The 13,953-nt window shown below is 43.3% G+C and overlaps 1 protein-coding gene across 1 annotated transcript; it reads right to left on the reverse strand.

The window, feature by feature from the left end:
* Positions 1 to 9,335: 9,335 nt before the first annotated feature.
* UBQLN3 (ubiquilin 3) lies at positions 9,336 to 12,187 on the reverse strand. Its single transcript, XM_014741914.3, has 2 exons — positions 11,903 to 12,187; positions 9,336 to 11,626 (listed from the first exon to the last, which is right to left on the reverse strand). The coding sequence occupies exon 2, from the start codon at positions 11,587 to 11,589 to the stop codon at positions 9,613 to 9,615; it is 1,977 nt and encodes a 658-aa protein (XP_014597400.2). The 5' UTR covers positions 11,590 to 11,626; positions 11,903 to 12,187; the 3' UTR covers positions 9,336 to 9,612.
* Positions 12,188 to 13,953: the final 1,766 nt, after the last annotated feature.

Below are 13,953 nucleotides of genomic sequence, written 5' to 3' on the forward strand. Positions count from 1 at the left end.
CTTCCTTGTCCATTTATACACTTGTGTCACAAGGCAGGAGCCCTGTCCACGCTGCCCACTGTGTTCTTCAGCATAAGAACTTTGTCCTTCCCGAGGAGCCGATATCACTTGAACGTCTTACATTGTACATATATTCCTGATATTATTATAAAATAAAGTAACACAATCAATTTGCTATTTATTTAATCAATTCAAAATTTACTATTTAGGAAAAAAAGACAGCTTGGACTCTCTAGGGTCAAATAGTCCTGGTTTAAATCTCACTGCCACCACTTCATAACATTCAATGTCATTTACCCTTTTTAAGCCTGATTTTCATCATTGATAAAATGGTAGTTTTTCACAGATTTGTTTTGAAGATTTGGGGGATAATGCGTATAGAGTGCAACCCATAGTACCTGGCATTCAGCAGGAGATGATGGAGACAACTCTCAAGAGGCTGGTGGAGGAAGTATAGTATCCAGAATATCTTCTGTCAGACCAAGGGCTCCAACCAGACTCAATAAAACACTGACTTTATGCATTTTATTTAAAGCTTATTATACTCAAGATTTAATTCCCAGAAAACGTTTCATATTCTCATACTCTACGGAGAGATCAGTTAAGGTTTTTCCATCTTAATAACACTTTCATTAGATGCATCAAACTGTATTAAAAGCTCAATATTGTATGCAGTCAGTGTTTCTTGTCAGCGTTTCACTTTGGAAACATCCAGTGAGAATTATATTTTTTTAGCTTGGAACTGTCACCTGGGAGAAGATTGTTCTCAGGTGGCTATGCTAACTGATGCATGCACTGCTGTAAGGACTCCTAGTGAATGGGGAACGCCTGATTCTGCCCTGCTGGTGAGCTGTGTTTTCCCTCCTGTGTCTTCTGAGTAGATTTGAGCCAAGTGTGGCTTATGACAATAAGTTTGCTTAATCAAACCCAAGAAGACTCCCTGTTGGGAGTAGACAAGAGTACAACCTTATCACCTTTAGAATAAAATCCGAACTCCTTCTCTAGCTACAAAACCTCCCATGGTTGTGCTCCTGCCTGTCTCCATGACTTGCTAATGATGATTTTCCTCTTTCCTATAAAACTTGGCCACACTGGCCTCCCTTCTGCATCTGGAACAGGTCAAGTGCCTTCCCACACATAAGGCCATTATATTAGCTGTTCTCTATGCCTTTTAATGCTTATCCAGCTCATCTTTACAAGGCTCGTCCTTCCTCGCATTCAGATCATCTCTTCACAAAGGTCTTCCCAACCATCCACTATCTTACCAGTCTATTTTAATTATCTGCACAGAAGTTATCATTATGTCACATTTCTTCTTTAGTTATTCATTTTATTTTTCTATCTCCCTTCACTAGAATACAAGTTCCATGAGAACATTGACTTTATTCTGTGTGCTACTGTGACCGTGTTGCTGGCAGGTACTAAATAAAACATGAGTAGGAAGGAAGAAAAGAAAAGTGGGAGGGGGCAGAGAAGGAGATTGAATTAAAAACATGGACAATGATTTATTGTCATGGGAGTTTATGATGTTTTGCTCACCTAAATGTCCAAAAGTGGGATGAATGTGGAGCAAGCATGTATTAGAATCCTTTGCTATCATGATAAGTAGAATAATGCAGAACAGTGAATGGACTCTTGACTCTCTTTCTATAAACCTATTTCTCCAATAGTCTTCCCCATCTCAGCTAATTTTACAACCAAGACAGTTAATGTCAGAACAGAATCTCAAACTTGCCATTGCCTCCAGTCCCCTTTCCCTTCTAATAAGATCGTCATTCATCCAGTGGTTCGGGCCAAAGCACAGGAATCACCCTTAATTCCTCTCTTTTCACATCTAATTTATCAGCAAGTATAATGGGCTTTTTCTTCAAACTATATCCTGAATCTGATCACCTCAATACTTTCCATACTGCAATAACCTCCTAGCTATTTCCCCACCTTCTTTCTTGGCCCCTTAAAGTCACTACTTCACACAGTAGTGTTTTGTGCTGGTCACAGCCTATTGATAAGCAACGTTGGGACCAGACCAGCCCTTCTAGTTCCTATTATGAATGCAAGACACTCTCAGCAATAACCATCAGGAAATTTTGAGGAGACAAAGTTTGTTACTCACAAGTCCTGGAAGTTACACAGTGCACCTGGGGCCACACAGCAAGGTTGTGAGTAGAGAGAGAGCATGTACGCTGGGGGTTCTGCTTTTATTGGGGTAGAAGTTGGGGGCCTAGGGTTTCATGGGTTCATTCTTTATTGGTGGATTTAAAACATAAGAGTGAGAGTTTAAACTACAGGAAGAGAAAAAACAAGCAGTCCAGATGGTCAGTTATGGAAATCAACTATCATCTCTAAAACAAAAGAAATATGGGGAGAGGGGCTGGTTCTTTATTTAGGCCATGGTTGGCAATGTTTTTTTTTTTGAGATTGCCCTCTTTGAAGTGGATGACTGGGCAATCAAAACTTAAGTCAGGCACTTGTATTACAAACAGAGAAAACAGCTGACGGGGTTTACACTGCAAGTAGCCAATGTGACGTTTCAAAAATATGCATCTATTGACCTCACGTCTTTATCCCAAACCACCAAAGGTTTTCCTATTATACTTAATTAAATCTAAATGCCTTACCAAGATTAAAACACCCTAATAATGTGGCCCATTTCTGCCTCTCTGAGCCCATCTCCTAAGCACCCTGCTCCAGTCAGAGCAGACTTCTTGTATTTGTAGGATACACCCAGCTCCTGCCTGCTTTTTCATTGATGTCCCTTTCGTCCAGGAATTCTTGCTCCTGACTTTCATTTGACTAACTCTATTTGTTCATCACACCTCTCTACTTTATGTTCTCATTGGTGACCTTCTTCTGGATTACCACCCAAAAGGAGTCTACCTGTCAATCTCTGTCTCCTTACCCTACTTACTTTCTTTTTAGCCTCTCCCTTTGCTTGAAATTATATATTTGAGTACTTGGTGTCTGTCCCCTCTCTGTTGGCTCTTTGAAGGTAGGGCTTTTTGGTCTAGAGCACTTCCTTTCTCCAGCACCTAGGACAAGACCTGGTATAGAGAGGGTGTTCAATTAATATTAGCTGAATAAATGAATCCTCAATTCTTCCCTTTCCTTAAACTTGCACACCCAATATTATCAGAAAGTTTTATAAATTCTATCTCTAAAAGATATTTTCAGTTGTCTGCTTCTTGCCATACGTTCTGTAGAGAACCCTAGTCTAAGGGCACCACCATCTCTTGCTTCAATGCCTGCAGAGGTCTTCTGCTTGGACTCAGCTTCCACCCATGTCACCTTCTCATTCATAAGATAAGAATGAAATCCACACTCTGTGCATGAAAGCCCTCCATGATCTTGTGCTCCCTTGTCTTTCCTACCTCACCTTGAAGCACTTTCCCTTTCATTCTCTGTACTCTGGACACACTGATCTTTCCTTTTTCTTCAAGTGTATCGAGGTCTAACCAAACTCAGGAAACTTTTTTATACTTCCTCCTCCCCCTGAAACTTTCTTCCCCCAGCTCTTTGAATGGCTGGCTTTCTCTTACCCTTGAAGTCTCTTCACAAATGCTCCCACCACAGAGATACACACTGACTACTCTTCTAATAATATATCTCTACTCCCCTTATATACACTAGCAAAATGCCTTTTTTATTTCCTGCATGACATTTATTTTAATTGTAATTCAATACTTATTTATGTAATAGAAAGTGATATAGAATAGAGATTAAACACATGGCCTCTAGAAACACTAGTTCAAACCCCTGCTCCAGTGCCCCCATTTACTAGCTGTGCAACCTTGAACTAGACACTTAACATTCCTTTGGTTTACTTTAGTCATCATCTGTAAAATAGATTTAATAATAATATCTACCCTACATAGTTTTTGTAAGAATTAAATGAGTTAATATGTATAAAGCTTATAGAACAGTGTGATGGGGATCAGAGCAGACCACCCCAAGAGGTATCAACCTGGTACGCAGATTATTTTGAGCTGAAAAACATCAAGGCTCAGAAGACTCAGCGAAAACATTTGATCTTCTCCCAAACTGCCTAAAAGAATTTAAGATAGAAGGGCCTGTCTCAGGAAAGAACTATCACCATAGATAACTCTAGTGTAATACAAACTAGGTGTGGTAGACAGGGAGGAACCTAGCAACGCCCATTTAATCAAAGTCCTTTCCAGGGTTCCATTGTCTATAGATGGCCCAGTAAACATTTGTTTACCAAATATTAACTCTTTTCATCCTCCTGTAGATTGCTTTCTCCCCCATGAAGTCTCAGACCTCTATCTCCTTCTCCTTAGTCCAAAAGACATGTATATATCTTTTTGCTTGACTAGCTCTGGAATTCTTCACGCTTATGTGAATTGCCCATATGAATGTGTTAACCTTTATTTGATTTTCTCCTGTTAACCTCCCTTATGTCATTTTAATTATTCAACCAGCCATAAGAACCAGAAGGTAAAAGGGCCGGGAGGGAATTCTCCCCTTCCCCACAAGTGCCTAGTTCTTAGTGAGTGCTCAGTGTTAGCTATTATGTCCATTTCCTATTTGTTCACTTGAGATCTGTTGTCTCCACTGTATCTTAACCTCCTCTGAGCAGGAACCATATCTATCTCACTCATGTTTGCATTCCTAGCACGAAGCACAGTTGCCAGCATATAAGTGTTCAGGAAGTATTTGTTGAACTACTGAGCTGCAAAAGGCTACTAAACAACTTGAAAAGAAAGCTTCGTGATATATTATAAGGTTAAAAAGACAAGCTTTACAATACTTTGTACGATATAATCACAGTTTTGTAAACTATGTGGAAGGACAACCTCTATGGGATTAACAGTGCTATCTGGGGAGTGGAATTATTGCTTGTTTTTATATTCTTATTTTACTTACATATATTATCTACTATGTAGTGCTTTTAAATGGAGAAGACAAATCAAATTATGCTTTTAGGAAAGAAGAGGTTTAACAATTAGAAGAGTGGAAGTTTTATGACTCTTTATCAAAGATGCATATGCTTGCTGTACGAGAATCAATGGAAAGTCTATCTGAAATAAGAACTCATAACATAACTGGTGACAGCACAGTTTCATCACAGCAATATCCATCATGAAAATATAATGGAAAAAATTTAACTCAAATTAACCAAAATAATATAAAGTTTAAACAACCAAATGTATAGGACTTATGCAAAGAAACTGCAGCTCTTTATAGAGAAGCAAATGAAACTTGAACAGAAACATTCCCTATTCTAAAAGAAAATATTTCTTGTAAATTTCTCAATTCTCCTGTACTTTGTTAATGTAATGGAAAGCCAGTCAAGATCTCATATGGCCCTTTCTGAAATTTGACATCTATTATAAAGTGTGTTTAGAAAAATAGATGGACAAAATTAGACAATAGTATTTTGAAAAAGAACAATGAGCAAAGCATTGAACTTTTTGTCATTAAACATTTCAAAGTGAATGGGCCAGACTGATGGCCTAGTGGTTAAGTTCAGCACGTTCCACTTCGGTGGCTGGGTTTGGTTCCTGGATGTGGACCTACACCATTCTGTTAGTGACCATGCTGTGCTGGCAGCCCACATACTGAAAAATAGAGGACGACTGGAATGGATGTTAGCTCAGGGTGAATGTTCCTCAGCAAAAAAAAAACAAAAACAAAACAAAACAAAAACCTCAAAGTTAAAATAATTGAAGAAGTATGGTACTAGTGGATTAATTAAAAAAAAACAAGCATTGGGGCTGGCCCCGTGGCCGAGTGGTTAGGTTCGCGCGCTCCGCTGCAGGCGGCCCAGTGTTTCGTTGGTTCGAATCCTGGGCGCGGACATGGCACTGCTCATCAGACCACGCTGAGTCAGCGTCCCACATGCCACAACTAGAGGAACCCACAACGAAGAATATGCAACTATGTACCGGGGGGCTTTGGGGAGAAAAAGGAAAAAATAAAATCTTTAAAAAAAAAAAAAAAAACAAGCATAAATACACATATACACATATGTAGGTAAAGATGGTATTTCAGTCCAGTGTAGATATTTGCAGGAGTGCAAACATTCCAACTAAATACCACAAATCCTGCCTCTCCTTCGCTTTTTATAAGCAAGGATTGGAGGATTAACTAACTTGATTTAGTGCAGTGGTTAAGTGTGTGGGCTCTGGAAGTAGACTGTGTAATTTCCAATCCTGTCTCTGCCACACAAGAGCTGTATAACTTTAAGCAATGTTCTTTCCCTCTCTGCGTGTTTCAATTTTCCTCATCTGAACAATAGGGATTATAATACTATCTGCATTAAGGGACTACTGTATAGATTCAGATGTAGAGAGGTTGGAACAGAGCCTGGCATATAGGAAAGCCTCGATAAGTGTTAACTATTATTTAAAACTAAATGTGGTGAAACCCTAAAATATCTAGAAAACATGTGGTATGTTTTTATGACAGAGATATTAGGAAATATCTGAAAAAAAACACAGAACACAGCTGTATAAAAGCACTTTCTGTTGTTTGGAAGATACCTTTTTCTTAAATTGCTGTCCGCCTACCTGATGGCTATTTGTGATGCAAACAGCATGGCAGACTTCACAATATTTTGCTTTTTAGCAAATCTCTTGGTCTGAAGAAAGGGTACGTTTTCTCTAGGAGGAGCCAGGCACTAGGCCCAGTATGACCAAAACTCTGACTCTGCTCCTCTTCTCCACACATACAACCCCCTAGTGTGGGATCCTTCCAGGGTCCAGATATTTGACTTGGACCACTGCTGACAGATGTCAGGATCAGAGCTGGGACTGCAAATGGTCCATCTCTGGAGGCCTGCCCTTTCAGTAACATCCGGCTGCAGGGATCTGCTTTTCCCAAAACTCTGACAGTCTTTATTTCCCCAGGCACAAGCCCTGGTCCCGTGATAGACTCTGTTTGATTCATATCTACCTAGTCTCCTCAGCCACTTTCTCGTTTGCTGGCTCATTTCCTCATATATCATTCAGCATCCATTTATTCAGTCCTTCATTAAGTGCTTTCCATGTACTAGGCCCTTTGTTAGCTGCTAGGTATAACGTCAGTGGCAGTCCCTGCCCTAGGAACTTCTTCCTCCTGGACACCAACATGGGGCTGGGCATGGGGCTGACGAGTTCAGTCTCTGATGAGGCTAGAGCAAAGACTCCAAACACCCAATCAACTGTAAAGGACTCTCAATAGAATATGACCAAAAAACAGTGGTTTAGATGAGCGCTCTCCTCCCTAGCCAGGATTTTTAGATTCAGGTTCCTACCTGCTGTCTGCCCTGGTGAGCTGGGGTTTACTTCATATGAGCCCTCATGCTTCCCCTGGCCCATATGAAAGGAAGATGAAAGCAGCAACATTTCTTTCCCTGGGTTTTTTTCTCAGACCTACCAAGCCTTCCCAGGGTGGAAGTTAGAGATTGCATTTTACATCTTCCCCAGTCAGAGTCAGCCCCGGAGCACATGTCTTATCAGTTGCTGGAAACAAATAAGCAAGACTTCCCTCTGCTTCCCCTTAGCACCACCACAGACAACAGTTCCTTTGATCTGGAAAAGAACTCCCCAACTGATGAGGTGTGAAGTTGGGGGAAAAGGGAGGTTTGAAATCTTGTGCTCCGCCTAGAGAACACAAGAAACCTGAAACAGTGGGGAAAGTTGCCCAAAAAGCTCATCGGAAGCCACATGCTGGTAGCTAAAAGGTAAAAGGTTGGTTCAGGTCTTTGGGTTCCAGGTGTAGGTTCTGTTTCTCCTAGTTCCTGAAAGGACTCCCAACACTGAGTCTCTAACACCATGGCCGCTTTTACCATAGCGGTATCCTTCCATCAAAGAGCGTTTCTTTCCTTGACAGGAATACAGCATTAACGTTTTTGATGTTTACACTCCCATTCTGCAATAAAGCTTTAACAGACTGTGCTTTGTGTGCATGCTTGTTCGTGTGTACACGGGCTGTGCCCATGTGAAGGTATATTCAAGTGTGAATATGCATTGTGTGTTTGTGCAGGCCTCTATAGTGTGTTTACCAGTGTGAGACCATGGATATGTTTATGTGTCCTGGAAGGCATGGTTCACCAGCTTGATTTATGAATTGTAACGCTTTTACCCTAGAAGTGCACAGGAAATGGGAAGCATCCGCGTGCAAGCAAGAATTTAGCCCGAGATACTGAGGGCACCGCCTGTGTTATGCACATCCTACCTCAGTGCCTTTGTACAGAATGGTTCTTCTGCTGTAATACTCTTCCCTCCCCCACTCAAATCTTGATCTACTTCATTCATACCAGTTTTCAGATTTAAGATTGGAGTACATACTCACAAAGACTGTCACCAGATGAGATTAAGCCCCTGTAATACTGTTTCATAGCTCCCTGTGTTTTATAGCACTTACCATAGTTTGTGATTATATGCAATGAGTACCCTTCAAATACAATTTGATCAGTTCCTGCTACCAGATCATAAACTCATGAAGGCAGGATCATGTCTTTTTTACTTACATTGAATTTCTAATCCTTAGCAGGATGCTGAGCACAGAATAGGTACTCAATTTCTGAGCTAGGCATTGTAAGAAAGACAAAATCCAGGACAAGCTGAGTCTGGGGCAATGAAATCAACTCTCTTTATCTGGCTACTAGGGACAGTAACTTTGTAAACTTGGTGAGATGAGGGAAGTTTAGGACTCAGCCTGAATCCTGCTCTACCTCTATCCACTTAAGAATCAGCATTAGGGGGCCGGCCCTGTGGACGAGTGGTTAAGTTCCTGTGCACTGCTGTGGCAGCCCAGGGTTTCGCTGGTTTGGATCCTGGACATGGACATGGCACCGCTCATCTGGTCACGTTGAGGCAGCGTCCCATATGCCACAAATAGAAGGACCTGCAACTAAGATATACAACTATGTACAGGGGGTATTTGGGGAGATAAAGCAGAAAAAGAAAAAACAAAAAAGATTGGCAACAGTTGTTAGCTCAGCTGCCAATCTTTAAAAAAAAAAAAAAGTAGAATCAGCATCAAATCCAGAAAGTGAAAGCCTCCTTGTGGGACAGTCTTCAAGGGCAATAAAAATAAGAAACTGTGCCCAGTTTTAAGTCAGGATAATGGTAGAGAACTCCAAATAAAAGAGTACATGGCGGCAGCTCCCACAGGATGCCAAGACTGGGGGACCTCTGGAATGATGCCAGGAAAGCTGCAAGCCTCAGCTCACCGTCCTCTGTTCTCCATGCTTCTGAATCTTCTAACTTCAAACCTTTCAGTTTCCCCTCCAAGCCCTCCTGTCCAGGCAGAGACAGCTCTTATCACCGCCTCTCCACCCATATCCTCCCCCTTTCTCACAGCCCACAAAGAATCAGACTCAGGCAGCAAACGACACTGGAGATCAGATGTAATTGCATCTCACGATAGGCATAAGCAGAGCTCAGGCTGGGACCCCACAATGGTACAGTGGCAGGGGTGGTTGGGTCACTTACAGCACCCCCACTCTGCTTCTGGCTCTCATTCTTGCTCATTGACCCTGGGTCAACTTGTCTCCACAGTAAAGGGCATCATAGTAAATTTGGTTCATAGTGCAGATGCATTCAGTAATGGGGGAGCTGGAGCAGTGGGGTATGAAAAGGCACAGAGGAAAAGATATGGTCTGAATAGCTAGGGCTGATACAACTGCCTCAGCTTCTCCACAGCAGCGTCCACGTCGCCCCCCGTGGCAATGAGGGCCTGGAGATTGGCTTCAGGATTCAGAAAGCCCATGGCTCGAAGTTGCTCTAGCTGAACTCGGAAGTGAGTCTCGGGCTGCAGCTGCTGGAGATTGGCACTAGCTAGGGCTTGCAACGTCTGAAGGAAGGGAATACAATGGAAGCCTAGCTCCATGGAGTCCTGTACTGAGGGGACCTCAGGAGCTGTGGCTGAGGGAGGGACCTCAGGCATAAGGGCACCCTCTCTAAGCTCTGTACCTCCTGCTATACTTCCCAGGTCTGCCAGGCAAGGCATGAACCACAGTAGGAGGTGAGGTGCTTCAGTAGCCAGGACCTGCAAACCCTGCTCAATTTGTAGCAGGGCATTCATGGCACGAGGGTTTGCCATGGCTGCCTGGAGATGCAGCAGCAGTGGCAGCTGCTGGTGCATCTCATCCTGCAACTGTGGGGCCTGATTCATTCCGGCTGGCCTCAGAGATCTTTGATAAGCTGGTGGTGGCAGCCAGGCATGCTCAGGGATTCCAGAGGTGGTTGCCATGGAGGAAGGTGGTGAAGGAACAAATGGGACCCTGTTGGCAGCACCCAGTAGCCCTGAGACAAGATCAGGCATGCTGGTGTTGTGGCCAGTGGAGTTGTTCCTTGCATCATCTTGGCCTCCATCTTGTCTGGTACTGCTCTCTGTGGGGTATCTCAGGAATGCTGGGCAGGAAGACTTTCCCTTGATTGTTACTGACTCCTTGGGGAGAGTCTGGCCTGGCTTAGGTTCCTGGGATGAGGGTGGAGCTGGGGGAACTTGGTTTCTTGGTGGTGGTGGTTCTTGGCTTGGGTTGAGAGAGGAAGCAGTCCCCTGCAGGTAGGTTCCCAGGGACTGGGAGGTCTCATATAATTGCTGGAGGTAGTCATAGAGCCGTATGTTACCCAGAATGTTAGGAACCCTGTTTCTAATTTCTGATACATCCTGGTCCCCAGGCTGCCCGCCTTGCCTGCCACCGGGGCCTTCATATGTGGAAGCCCAGGGGTTGGGAAGAGGGTCACAATTCTCCATCCTTGAAGGTTGTCTGCTGCTGGTGGTAGCATTAGCAGTAGTGGTAGTAGCAAAGGGATTGCCACCAAACTGCTCCTGTACTGCGTTTAGCATTGGGTCCATAATATCTCTGTACATTGTACGAAGCACATTGTAGCCACCAGGGATGCTCTCCAGGTTGCTGAGCGCCCGGTCCTGGCTACGCATCATCTCTTGCATCATGGCAGGGTTGCGTAGAAACTCCAGTGTCTGCCGCATGATTTCAGGGTTATTGAGAATATGCCCAATCTCAGGATTGTGCTGGATCAGCTGCTGCATATGGGGATTATCAAGAACCAGCTGCCGTACCAGGCCTGTGTTGGACAGCAGACCCTGGATGAAGGGGTCATCAATGATCTGAGCCACAAACTCAGGCACAGATACCTGCTGCCACATCAGTGAGCTTGCCTGGTCAGGGAAACTGCCAGGGGCCAGGTCCAGCCCACTGAGGCCTGTGAGGACACTTAAGCTAAAAGTATGTGGCCCATCTGCTAGATTAATGGAGCTTCGCTGAGGGAGTGATCCAGGGCTTGGGGCTGGGGTAGGGACTGAAGCAGCTGGGCACTCAGTGCCCATGGTGTGGCGCTGCATCTTGATGACCAGGTGGACAGTGAGGCCATCTCGCACTCCACACTGTGCTAGCGAGTCAGGGTCCTTGAGGATTTTGCCAGCAAAGATTAGGACCAGCTGATCAGGGTGGGCCTTAAAGCGCTGGGATATCTCTTCCTTCAGCTGCTGGATGGTACAAGTGTCTGTAACTGAGAAATCCTCCTTGTCCTTGGGTGTCTTCACTGTCACCTTGATGAGGTGGGGATCCTGAACCAGTGCTGGGTTGCCCTGTGGCAGGGCCTTTCCACTTTTGGCCATGGTGGGCAGCAGGAGGCCCAGGTCTGTGGGGACACAGCTAGGGAATGGGGATGGGAGACCAAGATCAGCATTGCGCCGTGGTGAAAGTAGGAAAGGTGAGCAAGAAGAGGGTGTGAAATCTCAGGGTGGGAGAACCGAAGGGTCCACATGGAAGGAGCAATGAGGTCCCTTGGATAGGATGCTCTGGGAGGATTATGGGTTTAAGAGATATTGAGGTCAGGGGAGGGAAAGCTGAAGTCTTGGGAAAGAGATCTATAGTTGATGTGTATGGGGGCAAAGGCAAGATGAAGGGTCCAGTTTGGGGAACACATACCAATCAGCTGTGGCCCCGTGCTTCCTCTTATACAGGGCTCAAAACTGCCCTCATCTTGCTGAACGGCCACCCCTGAAGCCTTCTGGGCTGGAACCCACTCCATAAGTTCACCTCTGTGACCTCAGCACTGACATCACAGCCTCATACAATGGATTCTTGAGACTTCTCCAAGGAGGATCCCTGGGAACTCTGTCTCCCCCTCCCTTTAACTTTCCTTTCCCTTTATCTCAGTTGCCTTCTTCAGAGTGGCCTGGGCTGACCCTGCCTTCTCAACCAAGAGTCCTGCTCCCGCAGCCTGGTATGTGGTATGCAGAGACTCAGACTAGGGTTGGACAATTGGGAAAGTCTTCTTAATTCCCGAATCCCATTAAAACCCAAATTCAGCTACTCCCCAGTCCAACCTCTCCTTCCGGGCATTCTATGTTCCTGTCTTCTCTCTGATTCAACATTAGCCATGAATTCTTTATATATTTTCAAAGTATTGATTTTCTGATGGGAAGGATCTAGGGTATGAGGGAGGCGTCAAGGATGACATGAACTTTTTATTTTACTTTTTAAAAATTATTATCCCCCAGAAGAACTCAAAGAATGAATTGGCTATTTACTAAGATTAAAAAAAAAACAGGCAATAATGTTGTTGAACAGAAAATTAAGTGTTCAGTTTTACATATATTTGAGATGTCTGTTTTATATCCAAATAGAAATGTAGGAAAGCAGTTCAATTTCATGAGCCTTGAGTTCGTCGCATTGACAAAATATTCAGAGTCATGAGATTAGTGAGTATAGTAAAAGAATAGAAGTAAAAAGACTGAGTCACAGACACTACAATATTTAGAATTCTGAAAGATTTGATGAGTTCAGCAAAGGAAATCGAGAACAAATAAAACACTTCAGAAAAAGAGAGAAAGAGGGAGAGAGGGAAGGCAAATGGAGAGTTTCAAAATGGAGAGAGTCACCAACTGTGTCAAATGAAGCTCATAGATCAATAAGATGAGGACTGTGAACTGACCACTGGATTTGACAAAAGCACATTGGGGACCATGATGAATCCAGGTTTGGAAAGATGGTGGGGCAGAAAACCTGACTGGAGTGTGTTTAAAAGCAAATGAATTGGAAAGGAAGTGGACCTAATAAGAGTATTGTAAATGAGACAAAAAGGATGACGGTTGTGTGGGAATGTGGGGGTAAAAGCATTTTCGTTTGTTTTTTTCTTAAGCTGAGAATATTACATCATGTATTTATTTTGATGGGAATAATCCAATGAGGAGGAAAAAATGATGAAGAAGAAAGAGAAAATAATCACAAGAGTAAGTTGTTGAATAGATATATTACAGGGGTTAGGATCAAGTGCCCAAGTAGACAGCTTGATTTAGGAGCATGGACATTTTATTCATTATAACAAGATGGAGCACAGAGTGTGCGGGTATAGATGCAAGTTAGTTGGTTGATTTAATGGTGGATGCAGGTGGAAGTCACTTCCGATCCCTTTTGTTTTCTGATTGGAATAAGCAAAACATCAGCTGAGACTGAGAAAAGAAAAGGGAGTGTTGAAAGATTGAGAAAAGTACAAAAGTTATGAAATTATTATCTCGAAGAATAAGGTAATGAATTCGCTAGGGCCTGGGAACTTCCAGTGAAGTCCCCAGACCTACGGGGTCAGAATCACCTGGAAACTTCTTATAAATGCAAAATATGTGGCCCCACTCTAGACCCGCTGCATCAGAAATCCTTGGAATGAAACTCAGAAATCTGTTTTAACATATCCTTCAGGTGATTTTGATGCAGATTCTGGTGCAAAACACTGGAGCAGGAAAATGCAGTAGGATTTTTAACAGACCAGTTAAAGCTTTTGGTAGTAAATTTAAAGAGACTATCAGCACATTGTATGCTTTTCTCTGTCTACACAGAGATTAAGCAGTGTTGTCTATAACCATGATGAGTTTGCTAAGTATTAGGCCAGAATGATTATATTGGTAGATCACGGAGTAGTGTTGAGCTAGAAAACTGGTCAGGAAGCAAAAGGAGGTGCAAGGAGGCCACCTACCCACTTC

Source organism: Equus caballus, chromosome 7 (assembly GCF_041296265.1).
Source record: "Equus caballus isolate H_3958 breed thoroughbred chromosome 7, TB-T2T, whole genome shotgun sequence".
NCBI lineage: Eukaryota > Metazoa > Chordata > Mammalia > Perissodactyla > Equidae > Equus > Equus caballus.